We start from the raw sequence: 21,595 nt of genomic DNA on the forward strand, positions 1-21,595 counted from the left end.
CAAATGGTGCATTTAAACAGGTTTTTGATGGAGTTTCATGAATCTTTCTGCACTTCCGCAGATTGCCTCTTTTGGCTACAAGCTAAGGTGAAGAGCCTAGAAACAAGGGCAGTTGGACCACTTAATTTTCTCCTTCCAAAAGTGAAGGCAACCTACACTTGGGCCAAGATCAAAGGGAGGGAAAAAGCATTTCTAAATAGAATGTTATATTTCTGTCACTCAAAACATAGGGGACATGGGGAAAAAATAAAATTGATCCTATCCTTTAACCAGCAGCAAATGTCTAATTAATAGTATTAAATAAAACGGATGCCCGTAGCGCACCGTAACTCATAGTTCTGTTATGAAATCGAGTGTCTTGGCAGCAAATGAAATTCAAATACAAAGATGGCAATTGTAATTTTTTTTTTTTATTTCTTGATTAATAGACCTATTCACATCACTAAAATGAGGACTTGAATCGCTCACGGCCAAAAATGTACCGATTTTCAAAGTCATTTGCTGGAGTTGATTGCTGAATGGATTTTCAATCCCTTAACTTTTCCCAGAGCATATTAGCTGTACCCTTAGGGCAGGATTAGGCAAGAACTCCTTGTGTCCTTGCTGTGTCCTTGATCTCTTGTAATCTGCAGTGCAATCTGTCTTTTATGTCAACCATTCCTCATACACCTTCAGAAGGCGGAACCGTCACAGACGATGTTTTGACCTCTTCCAGGAAATAGCTCCATCAGCCAGTAGCGTGGATCAGCATACACTAGAGCGACAGGGGTTCTTGGTCATTATATACACTACACATAACACTCAAGATAACAACAATGCAATGTGCACCTGCAACTCAGCAGTTAAAAGAAATATGAAGGTGCAGTGTTGCGCAGTAAAGGATTGTGAGTGAGTGTGCAATGACTGGGTCCTCACCCATGTCCCCGGGTCCCAGCCAGAGGTTGAATGAGCTGCAATGTTTTCTACAGCGGTCTACGGGGAGCACACGTACGGTGGGCAGCCCTTCTCCGATGACCAGGCAGCCCAGAACTCCAACCCCCTGGAACGCAAACAACATTCAGCTTTCAACATTCCCTGAAGGTAGGAGTGTAGTGGAGACGTGATTTTTATGAATGTGATATTCTGATAGAAGTCTGTGGAGGCAGCTATTAGCACATCAAATAGAACAATTGACTTCATCGCAGATCTCTGCTCTGTGGAACTCCAGGTTGGTTCCAGGTTGCGTCCACTACCTTGAGACCTGACAGTGTGCTGTATCTAGAGGGAGGAGTGAATAGTAATATATTTCATTGAGTTCATAGATCCATATGCGGATGCAATGGAGAAAGTGTTTAAAGTATACCAATTCAGTAACTGAAGCAAGGAATCATGGCTTGCAGACACACTGGACCAGTAGAGGGAGGGGTTAAACTGTTTGTAGCTAAATTTACTTTCAAATTTGGCATCCAAGGGTTCTCTGAGATGAGCTCTATGGGATTTGTCTGAAACAGCTGTACGGGTGAGTCAATGGCTGTGGCTGGGAAGAAAGCAGATCAGTTGGGGAGCTCTTAAACCATAAGGAGGTGTAGTGGGACTATGTTGGAAAATCTAATACATTGTGCAGCCGCCTGATTATCATCATGAAGGATTAAAAGTCAAGACACCATGTATTGACTGTATGTTGAAAAGGAACTCTGGTTGGTATTGGTTTCACAGTTAAGGAGCCAAATGTTTCCCCAAATTGACTCACCCTGCTCTGAGAGTTATTTCTGTGGATGATGAGGCAGCGCTGTAATGTAGTTCCGGCACTGTCCAAGAGGGGGCACAACTCTACCTTTGGAAACAGCCAGCGCAGAACCTTCTCCCTGGTGCCAGGGCTAAACCTCCTTTATAGTCAACAGCCATGTCAGAAAAGGAAAACAAAAACAAGTCGAATTAATTGGCAATAAGAAAAAAATGGATTTCAAACACGAAATATGTACATGTACGTAACATTCCAGTAGCTCTGATTTTCAACATTCAAGATGTTTATTTATCACATACATTTACATACGAGCATACATATATGCAGTGAAATGTCATTGCAACGCACCCGGAGATTACTGTATGCACAATAAGTACTAAACTGACACAATAGCTAACTAATTAAATCTTGAAGCTAATTTCTTGAATGTTGAATCTAATTACTAACTAACTAAACTAACTGAATTAACGGATTCCGTACGTAATGCAGTTAGTAAATAGAATAAAATACGATTTTTGTTGGGCACAAGGGGTAGCAGCAATGCAAAAAATGAAATCTTAACAATATCATGATAAATTGAGAAATTGTGTGATAAAGTTCAGTTAACCTATATATGTATAAAACATTTTTTTAAAGTCTTAAACTCTCAGAATTCTCCATTCTGTGCATTTATTTCTTATTCCAGGAGTACAGTGTCTAAGGTACTTAAGGTAATCCCTAAGATTTGTTTGGTTTTAATTAATTTCACAGTAAAATCCGCCTAAAAACTATAGGCAGACAATCTTTCTCAATTCTAGTTAATTTAAAAAAAAAGTTATGTCCTCCCCTTTTTTATGTCGATTTTTTGCAATATGAGCAGAAAGTACAGTAGCACATTAGATAAACAGACCAGAGCAGGCTAAAGTTGGCAGGCCCTTGGGGTAAGCCCTGACCGCTGTTGAGCAGACCGTCTTCCTCAAGGAGGATAGACATCGAGCCTGAATGGGCAAAGTAGAGATCTTCCAGCTGCTGGCGCTGTAAGCATAAAGACTCCCCACTCTGGGAAGACCAGCAAAAGGTAGGAGCAAAGGAAGTGGGAAACATTCAACACATAGCATTTTTAACTGTTTAAAATATGATGGGCTTAAACATTGACTGCATTTAAGCACAGAGAGAAGCTGCAGCAAATCAGTACATTTCTCATACAGTAAAGGGCCTGAGTTGAAAAATGGCTCACCTTGAACATCAATAGTTTCATACACACATCCATTGCACTTCTTATGTTTTTAACTAATAACACCACAATAATTTGTCAGTATGAGGGGGTAAGACTGGAATTGGACAGCAAAATTCAAAGTAGGACTACTTATAAGTGCAAAGCATAAGTCAATTTGTGATCTGCTAACCTTTTTTTTTTTTTTTCTTGTTACCTTCAGAAGTACAATCTGTGGGCCCCTGCGTAGCACCATAGTTTCCTTGTGTGTTTCTGGGACTTCCAGTACAGAGGAAATCTCTGCACAGTCTGAACAGTTGACCAAACTGTGATGGAGAGTCCCTGCGCTCCACCATTCGTGGAACCCTGCGGGAGATGGTTTGGGATTCAGAGCTGGTAAAACTGTATTCTCACGAATGGCGCATTGGTTGTTGGTGGGTTACTTTTTGCTTTGACTTTTTTTTCCAATCAATCCATCAATCTATCCATGTTTTTGCTGCTATTCATGTCACAGCGTTCCCATGCCAGCCGAGATATAATCTCTCCAGCTGCTCCTAAGACTAGACCGGTCCGGCTACTGTGGATCTGTGAGAGGATTGTTCCATGGCCAGAACGGAATCTGCATTGTTCCTTCTGTATGAGGTTAGACTATCCGCCGGATATTACTTTCTGGCGCCCTGGCATAGGCTTTCCCAGGGAGGTTGAGACACGGTGTGATCCTTAGAGAGTTGCCGAAATCCACTTTAAATTGAACAAGGAGTGTCAGCCTTGACATGGAAAAACGTTGCCCGGTCGGACTAATCTCGATTTTTGCTGCAACATGCAGATGGTAGGGTCAGAATGTGGCGTAAACCACATAAATCCATAGAGCCACCCTGCCTTGTAGCAATTGTTCAGGCTTGTTATGGTGGTGTAATGTGTGGAGGTGTAATGTGTGGAATGTTTTCTTGACACATATTATGTCCCTTAATACCAATTGAGAATTGTTTAAATGCTATGAATTTGCTAAACTAGCATAGCTAGTTGTCGTCAGTAAACCATCTATGCGGATGAATGTTTATAAAAAAAACCTTGGATGATAAACTATCCCCACCACTTCAAGTAACCAAGGAAAAAAAGTCTGATCAAGAGAAGACATACCAAGCGAAAGTCACTGTCTGAGAGCTGAGACGAGGGTACGCTGGATGTTGAGAAAAAAACCCCAAAAAACATCGTATTCCGATTGGAATTCTGGGACTTGGTAGAGTAATGCACCCAACACAGAATGGATTGCCCCTTCTGATTGTAAATTACTCCAAATGTCATGCAAATAAAATAATTGTGTTTCAGCATGTAAACAGGAGAAATACACATTGTGCCAACAGGCTTTCAATGATTAACACATTTTGAAACCAGCCTATAACCTTAACAAGTGCGTTGACCCTAAACAAGTGTATAGATGTGCATCAATTTGGTTTGTTTTGGATCTCACAAGAAAGTCTGAGCCCCTAAGCCAGTTCCAGCCTGTGGGCAGTAAAATGCCCATCCAATTGTTGCTGCAAAAACAGTGACAAGTGGCAAATGAGGACACTGTAGCACATTAACATGACATGGAAAGTGAGTGTATCCCTTAGGTGTTGGTTTCTATATCCCATCTATTCTCTGCCATTCTCCACCTCAATGGCATTTCACTTACACACCACAGAATGTCACTCAAAAATGAATGACCAGACTCCAACCTTATCAACTTTTCACCTCAGTGGAGAACAAAAGATTTTTGAGCCTGTGAAATGTACAGTGGGGCAAAAAAGTATTTAGTCAGCCACCAATTGTGCAAGTTTTCCCACTTAAAAAGATGAGAAAGGCATGTAATTTCCATCATAGGTACACTTCCACTATGAGAGACAGAATGGGGGGACAGAATCCAGGAAATCACATTGTAGGATTTTTAATGAATTAATTGGTAAATTCCTCTGTAAAATAAGCATTTGGTCACCTACAAACAAGCAAGATTTCTGGCTTTCACAGACCTGTAACTTTTTCTTTAAGAGGCTCCTCTGTCCTCCACTCGTTACCTGTATTAATGGCACCTGTTTGAACTCGTAATCAGTACAAAAGACACCTGTCCACAACCTCAAACAGTCACACTTCAAACTCCACTATGGCCAAGACCAAAGAGCTGTCAAAGGACACCAGAAACAAAATTGTAGACCTGCACCAGGCTGGGAAGACTGAATCTGCAATAGGTAAGCAGCTTGTTGTGAAGAAATCAACTGTGGGAGCAATTATTAGAAAATGGAAGACATACAAGACCACTGATAATCTCCCTCAATCTGGGGGAGATTACGCAAGATCTCACCCCGTGGGGTCAAAATGATCACAAGAACGGTGAGCAAACATCCCAGAACCACACGAGGTGACCTAGTGAATGACCTGCAGAGAGCTGGGACCAAAGTAACAAAGGCTACCATCAGTAACACAATACGCCGCCAGGGATTCAAATCCTGCAGTGCCAGACGTGTCCCCCTGCTTAAGCCAGCACATGTCCAGGCCCGTCTGAAGTTTGCTAGAGAGCATTTGGATGATCCAGAAGAGGATTGGGAGAATGTCATATGGTCAGATGAAACCAAAATAGAACTTTTTGGTAAAAACTCAACTTGTCGTGTTTGGAGGAGAAAGAAAGCTGAGTTGCATCCAAAGAACACCATACCTACTGTGAAGCATGGGGGTGGAAACATTATGCTTTTGGGCTGTTTCTCTGCAAAGGGACCAGGACGACTGATCCGTGTAAAGGAAAGAATGAATGGGGCCATGTATCGTGAGATTTTGAGTGAAAACCTCCTTCCATCACCAAGGGCATTGAAGATGAAACATGGCTGGGTCTTTCAGCATGACAATGATCCCAAACACACCGCCCGGGCAACGAAGCAGTGGCTTCGTAAGAAGCATTTCAAGGTCCTGGAGTGGCCAGTCTCCAGATCTCAACCCCATAGAAAATCTTTGGAGGGAGTTGAAAGTCTGTGTTGCCCAGCGACAGCCCCAAAACATCACTGCTCTAGAGGAGATCTGCATGGAGGAATGGGCCAAAATACCAGCAACAGTGTGTGAAAACTTTGTGAAGACTTACAGAAAACATTTGACCTCTGTCATTGCAAACAAAGGGTATATAACAAAGTATTGAGATTACCTTTTGTTATTGACCAAATACTTATTTTCCACCATAATTTGCAAATAAATTCTTTAAAAATCAGACAATGTGATTTTCTGGATTTTTTTTCTCATTTTGTCTCTCATAGTTGAGGTATACCTATGATGAAAATAACAGGCCTCTCTCATCTTTTAAAGTGGGAGAACTTGCACAACTGGTGGCTGACTATATACTTTTTTGCCCCACTGTAGGTGTTTTGGCAATTCATAGTGGGCCTCATTCATGAACATGTGCATAGAAATGTTTTCACCTTGTGTGCAAAAGAACAGGATACGCAAAGTCAGCAGCGGCCGAGTACCGGCCACATTTGTTCCTAAACACGTGTGTATGTTGATGAATATGAACCATTCTCAATTGAGAGGCGTGTGCTTGTGAGTGCAACATTACATCGAACACGCCTTGATTTCTCCATATATGAAATTCCTGCTTCCACCATAGGGGTAAACAAAGAGGATGAGCCGACTCTACTACACGTCTGTTGCCGGAGTTTTGCGCTGCAGTGACTAAGCCAGTAGATTGTGTTTTCTCCAGAATATCACACTTAAATGGCTTAAATAAAAACAGTGGATTGATATAAAAGTTTTGTTTTCTTTTTATTAATTGAATGGAGATTGTTTGGTGCTTGTAGCGAGTAAGCCATGGTGGATTTGGACATGGTGGTCTCGCGTGGGTGTTGGTCTGCTGATAAAGTTACAGCTCCAGGTTATTTACTTATAATCAAATGAAATAAGAATAAACTAACAATAAAAGAAGCGCTTCTCTTGCCAGTGGAAACAAGGTGATCAAGTATTGATCAGTCAGTTAACAGATCATTAATCACTACCAGTAAACAGATCGCTATAGATGCGCTCTCCCCCGAAGCCGCTTATCAATATCAATATCAATAAAAATATCCAAAGCGAAACAATCCATTGACAATAGGATTGCATCAATTGTGAAATTCTGTGCGGATACCAATGTTTAAAATAACAATTGGGCTGATAGCTGATGCCCATGTTTTCTGAGTTCCCATGAACGCAGCATCACTTCCTGCTTGGAGCACTCCAGAGCTGTGGCCGGGTCTCCTAAAATCGATGTGTGTGGCAATGTGGATAGCATCATTCTCTTGGACCGATGAAAACAAAAAAATTGTAATGCTAAAATGGGTTGCCAAATACTTTGGCGGCTGTTAATATATCTGGACAGCCCGCCAAAGTAAAGACTGTGTGGGAAACACTGGATAAACATCGGCCAATGCAATCAGTGAATGTAATGTTATTTGCCGATTGGCCGATGGCAGCCAACAAGGCGAATATCGGCCGATACCAATGTACGGCCCATAAATCAGTGCTTCCCCAATTGTCAAACATGCTTGGAGATTTATTTATGACTGCTTTATAGCCGACTCGTGTCAAGTTAATCAATGCCACATATAACAGAGTTAATTTCATGATCCTAGACTTAAACAAACAAACAAAACACGCACGCACGTACCATGTCGGATAATTATTGGTAGTAAATCTTCATATTGTATATTGTGTAAAATTGAATATTTACTCGTTTTTTTTACTAATTGTGGTTCTAATATGCCATGTTCTGCAATTTAATTTTGACTCTTAATGCATGGTAAAGGCAGTACATTTTTTTCAGAGATTAAATGATGACAACCAACACACATGCATAAATAGTGCGCCGCAGACTTGTGAAGAATCTGTGCAGCGCACTATTCATGAACGAGGCCTATTTAAAAAGTTGGATGATTAAAATCCCACTTTATGTGACCAGACTCAATACATTTTGAGGGAAATAAAACCATTTGCCAAAAATTCTCAAATCATTCCCCATGCCTTGATTGAATCCCCCCTGGCTAATCCAATGAACATCGTGGTGCGTTTCCTCATTTGGTCCACAGTCAAATTTTATAATGAATGGCATAAGGAGATGTTGGTTAGAGTGTTTAGACCTTGTAGGTTGTACTTCTTTGCGATGGGCAGGGACAGCAGGCGGACGTGGCTGAGCGGTGAGGACCAGTTGTGGCAGCTCAGAGTGACTAAACACAGCTGAGACGGGCTCTGAGGGTAGGCAAAGGCTAGCACAACCAACACCAGAACACTAACCGCCACAATAAACTGCAGAGAACAAAGGAGTAGAAAATTTGATTATATCTGCTCTACTAATACAATAAAAATGTAAACATTTACCACAAATAGGGGAATAGAATAAAACATTTTAATTGGTAATAACTTAAATAAAAAATTGTGTACACAAGCTGGTTAAGGGGGTATGTAGGCAAAATATCGAAGTCAGAAGCAGAATTTTATATCCTGTAACTTTTCAGATTTTGTGTTTCTTTTTCTCTCTCTATGCAAATGGGAATATTTTCAGATAGTAGCCTGTGTGAGTGTTTGCTGGGAGTATCTATGTCATTCACAGTCTGGGCGAATTGCGTATTCACAAATAGAGGCCTATCTGACGTATCTAGGAGCAGTAGGCTGCCATATAGAGGTACATCTGATAAAATTAGAATATCATGAAAAAGTTAAAATGTGTGAGTGAGTGAGTGAGTGAGTGAGTGAGTGAGTGAGTGAGTGAATGAGTGACAAAATATTTTTTGTCACGCATTTCATGAAGTGAAACCCATATATTATATAGATTCATTACACGTAGAGTGAAATATTTCAAGCCTTTATTTCTTGAAATTTTAATGATTGTGGCTACAGATAATGAAAACCCAAAATTCAGTCTCAGAAAATTAGAATATTGTGAAAAACTACAATATTGGAATGGTGTCACACCCTAATCAGCTAATTAACTCAAAACACCTGCAAAGGTTTTCTGAGCCTTTAAATGGTCTCTCAGTCTGGGTCAGTAGGCTACACAATCATGGGGAAGACTGCTGACTTGACAGAGTCATTGACACTCTCCACAAGAAGGGTAAGCCACAAAAGGTCATTGCTAAAGAAGCTGGTTGTTCACAGAGTGCTGTATCCAAGCATATTCATAGAAAGTTGAGTGGGCGTCTTACCTGGGCGGTGGAGAAAAAGGACTGGACTGTTGCCGCGTCCAAAGTCCTCTTTTCAGATGAAAGTAAATTTTGCATGTCATTTGGAAATCAAGGTCCCAGAGTCTGGAGGAAAAGTTGAGAGGCACAGAATCCACATTGCTTGAAGTCCAGTGTGAAGTTTCCACAGTCAGTGATGATTTGGGCTGCCATGTCATCTGCTGGTGTTGGTCCCCTGTGTTTTCTGAAGTCCACAGTCAACATAGCCATCTACCAGGAAATGTTGGAGCACTTCATGCTTCCTTCTGCTGACAAGCTTTATGGAGATGCTGATTTCATTTTCCAGCAGGACTTGGCACCTGCCCATACTGCCAAAGGCACCAAAAGCTGGTTCAATGAGCATGGTGTTACTGTGCCCGATTGGCCAGCAAACTCGCCTGATCTGAACCCCATAATCTACGGGGGTATTGTCAAGAGGAAGATGAGAGACACCAGACCCAACAAGGCAGATGACCTAAAGGCTGCTATCAAAGCTACCTGGGCTTCCATTACACCTGAGCAGTGTCACAGGCTGATCGCCTCCATGCCACGCCGCATTGATGCAGTAATTCGTGCAAAAGGAGGCCCAACCAAGTAATGAGTGCATAGAAATAAACATACTTTTCAGAAGCCTGACATTTGTGTTTATAATATCCTTTTTTTATTGATCTTATGTAATTTTGTGAGACACTGCATTTTGGATTTTCATTATCTATAGCCACAATCATCAAAATTTCAAGAAAAAAAGGCTTGAAATATTTCACTCCAGATTCAAGATGTTTATTTGTCACATACAGTACATATGCATACTTTCATACATACACTACTCACAAAAAGTTAAGGATATTTGGCTTTCGGGTGAAATTTATGGAAAATGTAAAAAGTTCACGCTATAGTGATATTATTTCATGAAAGTAGAGCATTTAAGTCGAAGCATGCAATGATGATTTCCTCATCTCAAACAATGTATTGAAACAAAAGCCAACAACAGTGGTGGGTATACCACAACAAAAAATGTCAATGTCTCAATAACTTGTCATGTGCCCTTGAGCATCAATTACAGCTTGACAACGATGTCTCATGCTGTTCACAAGTCGACTTATTGTCTGCTGAGGCATGGCACCCTACTCTTCTTGAAGGGTGGCCCTCAGGTCATTGAGGTTCTGGGCTACAGAGTTACGAGCCTCTACAAAGCGACTCAGCTGATCCCATAGGTTTTCTATGGGATTCAGGTCTGGGGAAAGTGCAGGCCACTCTATTTGAGTTACCCCGGTCTCCAGCAGCCGTTCCCTAATGATGCGACCTCGATAAGCTGGAGCATTGTCAACCATGAAGATGATATTAGGCCTGTGTTGTTCATGCAGGGGCACAATTACTGGATTACCACACTGTAACACCACAACCACCTGAGGCTCGTCTGGTGACAACAGTGGCTGATGCATAGCGCTCTTCTTGACGTCTCCAACATCGTTGGCGGCCATCATTTCTGTTCAACGTGAATCGAATTTCATCAGAGAACAGCACTGAGGCCCACTGGTCCCTCATCCAGCGTAAATGCTCCCTGGCCCATGCAAGACAATGATGGCTGTGCCTGGTGGTGTGGTCAGGTACCCTTGCAGGTCATCCAGTACGCAGACCACGCTGATGTAAACAGTTTCGAATGGTCTGACGTGACACTTGGGTGCCTCTCACCTCCCTTAAATGTGCCTGGAGTTGAGTGGCATTCATCATCCGGTTCCGCAGGGCACTGTTCACAATGAAGCGGTCATCAGTGTGGGATGTGGCCAAAGGACGTCCACTTCTATGCCTTTCTGTGACTCTTCCAGTCTCTCTGTATCTCTGCTGCAACCTGCTGATGACACTCTGTGACGGTCTAAGCTCAGTGGCCACTTCCCTCTGAGAACATCCTGTTTAAAGCCTTTGAAGGTACTGTTGATTAGTTGTTAGGTGTCGTCTTGGTCTCATGATGTCAAAATGTGAACAGCATGATGAAAAGGACTGTTTAAATACCAATTCTAATTGAACCAGGAAATGTATTGGTCGATTCATGGATCAAACACCTGTTGTGAATTTTGCCGTTCAGATCCTTGTTATAGGACAGCAAGTTGGGCAAAAAGTACTGAAACATTGAACAGTTGGACATGTGCAATCAAAAGTTTAGAGAAGGTCAAATTAAGTTCACCTATAAAGGTTATTGTGCATTTTAGGTTCATCCTTAAGTGTAATGTCAGACCATTCGAAACCATTTACAGCGTGGTTAGACGACCTGCAAGGGTACCTGACCACACCACCAGGCACAGGCATCATCGTCTTGCATGGGCCAGGAAGCTGGACGAGGGACCAGTGGGCCTCAGTGCTGTTCTCTGATGACAGTCGATTCATGTTGAGCAGAAATGAAGGCCGCCAACGATGTTGGAGACGTCAAGGAGAGCGCTATGCATCAGCCACTGTTGTCACCAGACGAGCCTTTGGTGGTGGTGGTGGTGGTGTTACAGTGTGGGCAGGTGTGTCTAGTCAATACAGAATTGCCCTACACTTTGTGAATGGTACAGTGACAAGCCCATGCTACCTGAATAACATCATTAATCCAGTAATTGTGCCCCTGCATGAACAACACAGGCCTAATATCATCTTCATGGATGACAATGCTCCAGCTTATCGAGGTCGCATCATTAGGGAACGGTTGCTGGAGCCGGGGTGCCTCAAATGGAGTGGCCTGCACTTTCCCTAGACCTGAATCCCATAGAAAACCTATGGGATCAGCTGAGTCGCCATGTAGAGGCTCGTAACTCTGTACCCCAGAACCTCAATGACCTGAGGGCCGCCTTTCAAAAAGATTGGGGTGCCATGCTTCAGCAGACAATAAGTCGACTTGTCAACAGCATGAGACGTCGTTGTCAAGCTGTAATCAAGGGCACATGACAAGTTATTGAGACATTGACATTTTTTGTTATGGTATACCCACCACTGTTGTTGCCTTTTGTTTCAATAAATTGTTTGAGATGAGGAAATCGCCATTGCATGATTCTACTTAAATGCCCTACTCTCATGATATAATATCACTGTAGCATGAACTTTTTACATTTTCCATAAATTTCACCCGAAAGCCAAATATCCCTAACTTTGTGAGTAGTGTATATGGGATAGGCTATTTATGTATATACTGTGTGTAATGAATCTATATAATATGTGGGTTTCACTTTTTGAAACGAGTGACAAAAAATATTGAACTTTTTCATGATATTCAAATTTTATGAGATGTACCTGTAGAGGTGCCTGAGGAGCAGTTAGGGGGTTAAGTGTCTTGCTCAAGGACACATCAAACCGCTACCAGGAGGAGCCTGGGATCGAACCAGCAACCTTCCTCTTCCGCTCAACCTCCTGAGCAGTGTACTGCCTTTGTGAAGCTTTGTGATTTTCAGAATTTGATCATTTCAATCCTCCTGGTAGCGTGGTAAATCATTTTTATGATAGCAAGAAGTAACTTATGACATTAATCAATTTTCTCATTTTATAATGATTATATTATAAAATATTATCATTATTAAATAACATTGTTATATTGTCACAATAGAAAAGATTGATGTCAATTTAACCAAAGATAGTCGCAACACATTTTTTGATGGTTCTAAAGATTATCTTTCCAGATTATCCTGTGGTGTGTTTTTTTTACTTCCCCCAATCTGCTCAGAAGGAAGTCCGTCCTGAAATCTGTTAGTGTGGTTCGTGCTGTTTTGGCAAATCGTTGCTCTGCCTTCACTATAGGAACAAAACTGTTAAATCTATCACTATATGTTATCTGTGGGGTCTCTCACATTTTAAATATCTTTTAAGATTTGAAAAATGTTGGAATGTTGTGATCTTGTCCCTATGCCAAAATTGTGAAGTTGTTTGGCTCGACTGGGTTTCTGTGTGTATCAGTACAAAGGATATTTAACATCAGATCATCGATATTATTGTAGATCACCAAACTCTGCACTCACCTCACCTTTCTCAGTTTCAAATAATCGCTTATAAAAAAATCAAATCAAACCTTTAATGTTGCTCGCAGGATGCGGAACTGGGGAGGGTCTCTCCTTGGCTCATTTGTCTCCAGGACCTGTTTGATGAACTTTTCAATCTCCCTCTCAGACATGCCGTAGCGGTAGCCCGACTGACGAAGAATGTCAATACTTTCTGACAACTTGTCATAGATACATGGCTCACTCATCGTTGCACCCATAATGCTATCAACAGTTTTAAATGTGCCTGGTAATGTCTTTACTTATTTTTTTTCCACAGTTCCTAGCTGCACATGTTGTCACCTGCATGGATATCGAAGAGATCAGTTATAATATATAATATTACCTCCATATGTATGTGTAGCCTATAAGTATATTATACCCCAATACAATACTGTATTACAATGTGCCACATGCTAATAGTCGGGTGTCACAATTGCAATTCTAAATCTAAAATCTATCAAAATGACGGTTTCGAACTTCAAAATCACAAGCAGGTTTGTGATTCTCCCAGTATTTTTGTGGGTAATATCGTCCAACATGTTCACCATATTAGGGCTGTTTAAGATCCGCCAGTAAACAAATGCAGTGTGTGTTGGAGGGTGCAGGCCCCTCCGCGGAATGGACTGCGGCTCGCACGTTGCACCGCATCCTTCAATGCACACTGCATCCACCCACCAGCTGATCTCTCCAATATGGTGGACATGCAAACGTGCAATATGTCAGTTGTGCGTAAATGCCAAAAATAAGCGATTGAAAACATCATGTCTGCTCAATGCTGCAACTAATGGTTGGAAGATATTTTGCAACATTGGGATGCGCCGGCTTGCTTTGCCCAAGTGTATGGAACGCCCTTGAGTCAATATTAAATAAGTAAAAACATTTTTAAATAAATATGCCTATGAAATAAATAAGGTAATAAATATATTAATTAATCTTAATATAAATATATAAATGAGTAAATAAAGTTCAATAAACAAATAAAAAAATATATTTAAAAAAATACCTTTTTCAAAGGCCTATTTTTATTTATTTCAGGGGACTTTTCTTAAATAGTTCCACATTTATTTAAGGGGACTTTTATTTCGTAAAGCCACTTTTATTTTTTCATAATGGCAAATTTCGAATTCATAATTGCAAATGAATGGGGCCTGGTTATCTCACAGACCCAGAGTTTGTGGGTAGAGGGGGTGGCACCGCAACAGTGGTTGGACTAGGAGTTGCTGGTCCTCAGCTCCCAATACCTCCTTGGTTGGATCCAGGGGCCGGTAGGAAGTGAGCCGGTCACGGTGGATGGCAGAAGTGGGTCTACGACTCTCGTGTCGGGGAACGGACTTCGCACCCAGGACCCAGGTGTGGGCCTACTGTCCGGTGAGAAAGAAGGGCCTCTCCCCAAGCTGTCGAGCCTGTGGACTGCCCCTTGCACTGTGCTGGAACAGCTGTCGGATGTGGTGTACAGGGTGCGGCTGGTCAAGCTTAACCAGATGGTGGCCCTCTACCCTGCCCGGCTTGCTCCTTCCCGGCCCCTGGATCCAACCGAGGAGTTATGGGGACCTGAGGACCAGCTCCAAGCAACCGTCACTATTGCATAGGAGAGCGCCAGCAGCAGTGCAGTTTTCCCTGTCTCTGCGCCGACTCTAAATCTGTGAGATAACCACACACCATTAATTTGCATTTAAGGATTGGAAATGTGGCCTTATGAAATAAAAGTGCCGTGAAACAAATAAAAGTGGCATAATGAAATATAAGTCCCCGAAAATGTATAAAAATTGTCTTTTGAAAAATGTCCTTTTTTAAATAAAAATAAAATATTTAACTTATTTATATATTCACATTTATTGTGTCATTTATATATTTTATCTATTAATTTAATATTGACTCGAATTGTGTTCAATACAGGTGAAGGTCGAAAGTTGAGATAGTTGTCACAAACACAAATATTTTGCGGGTGTGAAATTTTTTTGGAAAAAATGGATAGCCATCATTGATGGGATCTCTCCATTTCCCCTCAAACGCAATAAAAGACAGCATTAAAAACACTTGCAATGGGGAAAAGTGTATTTTTGCATTTTACTAACTGGGAATGGGAAGTGGCATACTTTGGGCTTTTGGGGAAAGTGATGGAAAAGAATGCATGGTCATATTTTCCCTATTTAGCTGTAGTTTTGTCGATGATTTTCATGGCATGTCCAGTAAAGTTATGGACAGAATTATTGGCCTATCTTTTTGAAAAATGTCCATAAAAATACTCATTACATCTAATGGAGACTTACAAGGCATTTTAATTATGTATGTGAATATTATATATATTTTTTTTTATATATACAACTGCAAGTGTTTATTTATTTTAGTTTATTTTTTATTTGAATAGTTTATAAATTCGCCCTTGCTAACTTTCAACAAGAGTAACAACACGCTGGCCAAAGCCGCATGCTGGATATCTATTTATTTTCGTACTTTTCCAACACCAGCAAAATATATATTTTTTTGTGCGTGACAACTATCCGCACTTTTGACCCTCACCTGGGCGATGCAAGCCGACCCATCACAATATTACAATTTTTACAATATAGCTTCCAACCACTTCAGCAGCATTGAGCATCTTGTTAAGGCGCAGCGGGAACAATGTAAGCAGCGAGGAAGAAGCCAACTGGCTGACACTTTGAATGCGGAAATTAGGTTTTCTACTGCTAATCTTTGGCATTTATACACAACTGACATATTGCGCCATCGCAGCGGGTTATCACAAATATGTTTGAGAGTTCTTCAAGGTTGTTTGTGTTGATAATGCGCCGTACTTTTTTGACTATTTTGGTTAGAGTAGCACTTTGCCAATGCGGGTGCATTTTTGACGGGACCTCGCATTGCACAAGTCCCAATGAAAACGAGCGGGGAGCCGAACGGGGCTAGCGGCAGGGCTAAAACGAGCACGTCGCAATTCAGAAACGTGAAATTAACTTTAATTTAAAAGGCATTAAAACATCAAATCTCCAGAATCAAAGTAAACATTTCATGAAGTAAATGTCAACCCTCCCCTTACATTCTGGATCCGAGTCTTACCTAGGTCTCATTTTATTTGATTGTAACCTAACTTGCCAACGCTTCCCGAAAATTACTTCCTGATTACGTCTTCGTCTGTTGTCTTTGAGACGCGCATGCGCTCTCCGAACTGAACGCAAAGCACGTGATCACATACCCCCCCACCTATCCATCCTTTCTTTATTCAAGAGGTTCATTATTCGTCATATACATACTTTCATACATATATGCAGTGAAATGTCAATTTATTTATAATGTATTTATATGTATTTTTTTATCTTATTTTTTATTATGATTATTTTATTTATTTTTATTTTTTATTTTTTTTTACAAAACATACCTCGCATGTCTGTGTACCGTTCCAAAATAGGGAATGTGAAATTTGATGGTTTCTTTGGGTTTCTATGGACTCTGGTTGCCATTTTTGGAAGATCACTTCCATTCAATTGCAATATTTTCTGTGGCAATTTTTAACAATATACATATATTTTTTAAATGCCAACCGACATCTACACATTCAGCATGAGTGATCCTCCAAATATGGCTGCTTGCTCCAGCAATGTGACGTCAGCTTCACATTCCCTATGATTACATTATAAACTCGATGCATTCAAGAGTTAAACAACAAAAAGGCTAACAGAAAACATTAAACAAGATAGAAAATCTAAATAATTTAATCAAATAGGGGTTTTTTTGCTTTTATTAGGTGTTAATATTTTTCTGCACCTTTACAATTCCATCTTAATTTTTTTTTTCATATACCTCCTTAACCTTATTAGTAATCATGAATTTGTATCGATCAAGTTTGATCCCTGTTAATACTTTCAAAGATGGGAGTGCATTGGTATCATCCTGTTACTCCACTAACCAGGTTATTATCTGTTTTTAATCAGACATACCCACACTATTTATTAACACTTTATTGGAGAAAAACTGCATTTTGTCTTATACATGTGTTGTATTTTAATAAAGAAATCATGTGCGATTGTGTGAAGTACAGTGTTAAAATTGGTGTATTTTCCATTAAAATCCTTGTAGTGTAAGAGTCGCTGATCATTGCGTAACTGACTAATTACAAAAGTTGCCAGGTCTAGCTCCAACATCATCAAGACGACGATGAAAAGGCCTACCGCAAGGAGGTGGCTGACCTGTCACTCTGGTGCCAGGACAACAGCCTCCTCCTGAACGTCAGCAAAACTAAGGAGCTGATTGTGGACTTCAGGAGGGGATTACAACCGAGAACGCCCGCGCTGTTGGTGATTAATGGAGCTTCTGTCAAACAGGGTGAGTAGCTTCAAGTACCTGGGAGTCCACATCACGGAGGATTTAACATGGACTACACACACAGACCCTCTGGTGAGAAAGGAGAGGCAGCGTCTTTACCACCTCAGGCAGCTGAAGAAATTCAGGGTCTCGGTGAGGAGTCCAAGTCTTTCTACTGTTGAGCAGTGGAGAGCATCCTGACATGCAACATTACTGCCTGCTTTGGGAACTGTACTGCTCAGGACAGGGGGGCAAGGCAGAGGGTGGTGCGTTCAGCCGAACATTCCACTGGAACAACCCTCCCCTCCCTGCAGGACTTTTACAACAGGAGGTGTAATAACAGAGCCTGCCGAATCATGAAGGATCCTCACCACCCCAACAACGGACTGCTCCAGCTGCTGCGGTTGTCGTGTTCAATATTTCTGATCTGGAATGATGCGATGACCCTGGAACTTTGAGCTAAGGAGAGTTTATTGAACGGTTTGAGAATCTACAATTTAGCCCAGATTCGCGGCCTGATCTGTGAAGCTGTATTTCATGATTACTCACAATATGAATGTAATGTAAAGAAATACATTCATGTAATATATACTGTAATAAACACACATATAGTTTTGCTGTCAAGGATTAGTTCAATCTGTAATGTTATATATAGAGAGTGTGTGTGTGTGTGTGTGTGTGTGTGTGTGTGTGTGTGTGTGTGTGTGTGTGTGTGTGTGTGTGTGTGTGTGTGTGTGTGTGTGTGTGTGTGTGTGTGTGTGTGTGTGTGTGTGTGTGTGTGTGTGTGTGTGTGTATTCACTCATAATTCCCTCCTTGGACACGTCAGGTATCCACAACAAAATATGTATAATACAATGAAATAATCCTGCTTAGCATAATGTGCACAGTGCATGACTCCAGGAGTGATTGGCAGGGAAAACCCCATTTGTCTCAGCGGGAAAACCTGCCAACATCAATATTATTAAACGTGCGGACGGCATTCACTCACCACTTGGACCATTTACAATAAAAGAGCAAGCAAGCAAAGCATAATTTCTTAGGAGCCGTGTCTTCCTGGGTGTGATACTGGATCTTGCTGCTTTTTAGCTCTTAACCTCATGCGAGGTGTGCTGACTTCGCCGTTGTGATCTTTCTCTCTTGAACCCTGGTCAACTAGATGTAGTCATCATGGACGAGGACGTCGGTGTTCTGGTGCTAGGGAAGGGGGTCCATACCTACAGCAACATAGGTGTCGCTACCTTCCTCCTGTCTCAATGCCATGTACGCTTGTATTTCTAGTTTTCCCAATGCAATCATGATGCATTTTTCCACGAGAGTACAAATGCATGGTATATAACAACATCCACATACAATTAACAGAGCGGCAATGATAGAAGCGCCTGTTAAGCATGATAAAATGAAACCTTTTCATTTGGAAAACATGGAGTCGAACCAACTAGTGATGTGATCATCTATTCCTGCATTTTCTTTAAGTTCTACGCTCAGTGAGCAGAGTAGCAATTCCACCTACTGGTTCCTGTGTTTATAAGCACATTGCTCCATGCCCCACAATCAATATGGGTACCTTTAACATCGTCCAGCCACCAGTCACCCGTTAGTCTGGGGATGGAGAAACACACATATTTCTGATTGCACTGGTACTGCTCCTAGCCTGTGGAATCACACTTTATTATGGAACAGAAATCGACCTTGAATGCTAGGGTTTGGCCTTCATAGGCCTGAACAACGGGAACTGTTTCTTTCTTTCGGCCCCACTCTGCGACCTTTTGTCATATACTGGTCATACGATAATTGGGGTCCCACTTGGTAAGAATATGTACACTGTGTAGGGTCCAGGACTCCTACTAGGGCAAACAAGAAAAACTATTTCCACATGTTTAATTACAGAATGTTTGTGTCTTTCAGCTGGATCCTCGTTTCTGTGAGAGTTCTTGCGGGTGGGGTGGCAGGGGCGCAGTGGGAGAGGTGGTGCCAGAGAGCCAGTCGCACGGAAAAGGGGGCGGGTCTGCCAAGGCTCCAGCCCCCGCTTTACATCCCTGCATCCGCTCTGTCCAAGAGTTTGAATGTCCTGACTTGGTTCCTTGACAGGCTGTGAGGGATGTGGTTGGTGCAGAGATGTGGAAATGCGTTTCATCGTGAATTTAAAATTTGAGTTTGGAGTGTGTTTCCACCTGAACATGCAACAAGTTTTAGGCAGAGCGAGCGTCCGCACCGTCATGGACCTCCGAGGTGACGAGACTCTGGACCGGATAATGGACAGCACTGGAGATCTGACTCCGGTCTCACACTCTGGTCTGGTCTGGTCTGGTCTGACTCTCTGCTGCCACAAAGGTACTGCACGCGATCGCTGAAATTAGTTAAATATCAATATCCCCTTTTGTTTTTAACCCCTTTTGCCCCTCTGGAAAACACACAATCACACGCACATCACCAACCCTATTGTCACACATTAGGTCACACGGAGGTGCAAACACCCCCAAGTCCCCGACCATAACACATTCTCCTGGACCTTTCTCTAATTCTTCTCTGTATTGAACAAGATTGTATCAACATGAGTGAGTAATTAAGTCAATTACATGTTTCTTTTTTTTTTTTTTTTTTTTAACCAGTGCTGTCAGCATGTTGGGCATACAACACAGAGTATTTGTATGCCATTGCATGTAGGACAGAGTTACTCTGCACATAGAGTTCAAGTTCTCAACCCGCAATGCAACTCTTTATAAATTCTTGAATCAAGAACAGCTGTCCTGTGGATGACCTATAAGATGACAAGAGCACAGTTTTTTGTGATACAGAACCATCACCAATCCCCCTCTTTGGAGAACAGTTTACCATGTTTGGGTCTATGAACAACTGAAGACCACTCCAAGAGTGCGGAGAGTCACCACGGGTGAGACAATTAAACATAGACATTTACACGAAAAAATAAACATTGGACGACAACATGTATTAAAAAACAGTAAATCAGGTCCAGGAAAACTGGAACAACTATTTAGAATGTGGCCTCTTCCTGTCATAGTTATGTCAGTAAATGAGGGAGGAAAGGAGACAAATGCAGCCAGGAGGCGTGGTGGTGTGTGCATGGGTGTGTAAGGTGTCCACCGGTGAGTGTACAAGGCTTATCCCAATTGGTTCCGGTGTATAATGTCGGTATTATGTCGTGGCGCCCCAAAGCAGTGGAAAGGGCCCTGAAGCCACCACCCCCCCGGGCTCCACAGCTGCGTAGACACCCCACGACTGCAGCAAAGCCCTGAACACCCCTGGAACCCAAGAGAAGCCAGGGACCGAAGCAACCCTCACGCCTGGCCCCGAGGAGAATACCCCAGTCTCAGGGAGCCCGAGGAGACCCTGCACCCCAGGGGCGCACACATAATACCTACCTCCAAGTGCAGGCACAAGACGCAGCCACAAGACGCAGCCCCAGGCACAGAACCGGGGCTGCTGATGCCAGGCATGGACCGCAGGCCCAGATCCACGCACCGCGTCGACGGGCCGACATCCCGCCCGAACCTCCCGCTACAGGCGAGCCAGCGGGACCCCCTTGCCCACCCACGCCCTGCACAAGGGCGAGGCCCGCCCCACCACAGCCGACCAGATGCCCCACCCGGTCGGGAGCATCGAGCACCTATCCACTTAGCAGAGTGTGCTCAGCGTGGGGCACCAGGACACCAACGCCACAGGCCGCCAGATGTGCTGTATGGGCTCAGAGAAGCCGCGCAGTGGGCGCAAAGGCCAACAGCGGCCCCTTAAGCCACCAAGCACAAGTCGCCAGGATTCCAGCCGTCGGGGGGCCCACCCAGCCGCCCTCCGGCCAATCATGCCCCCACACCAACCCTCCAGCGACCTGCCACCCTGGAAAACCTCAGTGCTCAAAGTATGCTGTTCGAAATTGCAGTTAAAATTGCGGGGTGTGGGGGTGCCAGTCCTTCAGGCACGTCAAACCTGAATAACTCGCACCCCTGTGTCAGGGTTCGCCCGGGTCCTACCGGCATCGGCCACTAGATGCCGCCAGAACTGCCTTTTCAGGGTTGCTCTGCTTCACCTATTTCTGTTCCTGATTACCCTGCCTCATTAGGTGATTTGTTTCACCTGTGTCTCGTTTGGTCGTCCCTATTTAGACCCTGTCGTTTGTGTCCTCGGGCGCGCAGTCTTGAGTTTGTCTAACCTCAT

At 42.6% G+C, this 21,595-nt stretch overlaps 1 protein-coding gene across 4 annotated transcripts; it reads right to left on the reverse strand.

The window, feature by feature from the left end:
* Positions 1–419: 419 nt before the first annotated feature.
* On the reverse strand, positions 420–16,269 carry cUnh6orf89 (chromosome Un C6orf89 homolog). 4 transcript variants are annotated; one of them, XM_080001313.1, is made up of 9 exons: positions 16,183–16,269; positions 13,155–13,220; positions 9,107–9,208; positions 8,045–8,210; positions 3,109–3,281; positions 2,613–2,761; positions 1,730–1,865; positions 916–1,039; positions 420–754 (listed from the first exon to the last, which is right to left on the reverse strand). In XM_080001313.1, exons 3-9 carry the CDS (start codon positions 9,179–9,181, stop codon positions 672–674), a joined length of 906 nt encoding a protein of 301 aa, XP_079857439.1. In that variant the 5' UTR covers positions 9,182–9,208; positions 13,155–13,220; positions 16,183–16,269; the 3' UTR covers positions 420–671. The 4 variants fall into 4 exon arrangements, with proteins under 4 accessions (XP_079857439.1, XP_079857438.1, XP_079857436.1 ...); XM_080001312.1 differs by lacking the exon at positions 9,107–9,208 and having other exon boundaries at positions 3,133–3,281; positions 13,155–13,425; positions 16,183–16,257; XM_080001310.1 differs by lacking the exon at positions 9,107–9,208 and having other exon boundaries at positions 13,155–13,425; positions 16,183–16,257.
* Positions 16,270–21,595: the final 5,326 nt, after the last annotated feature.

The sequence above is a fragment of the Zeus faber genome (genome assembly GCF_960531495.2).
Source record: "Zeus faber genome assembly, chromosome: 5".
NCBI lineage: Eukaryota > Metazoa > Chordata > Actinopteri > Zeiformes > Zeidae > Zeus > Zeus faber.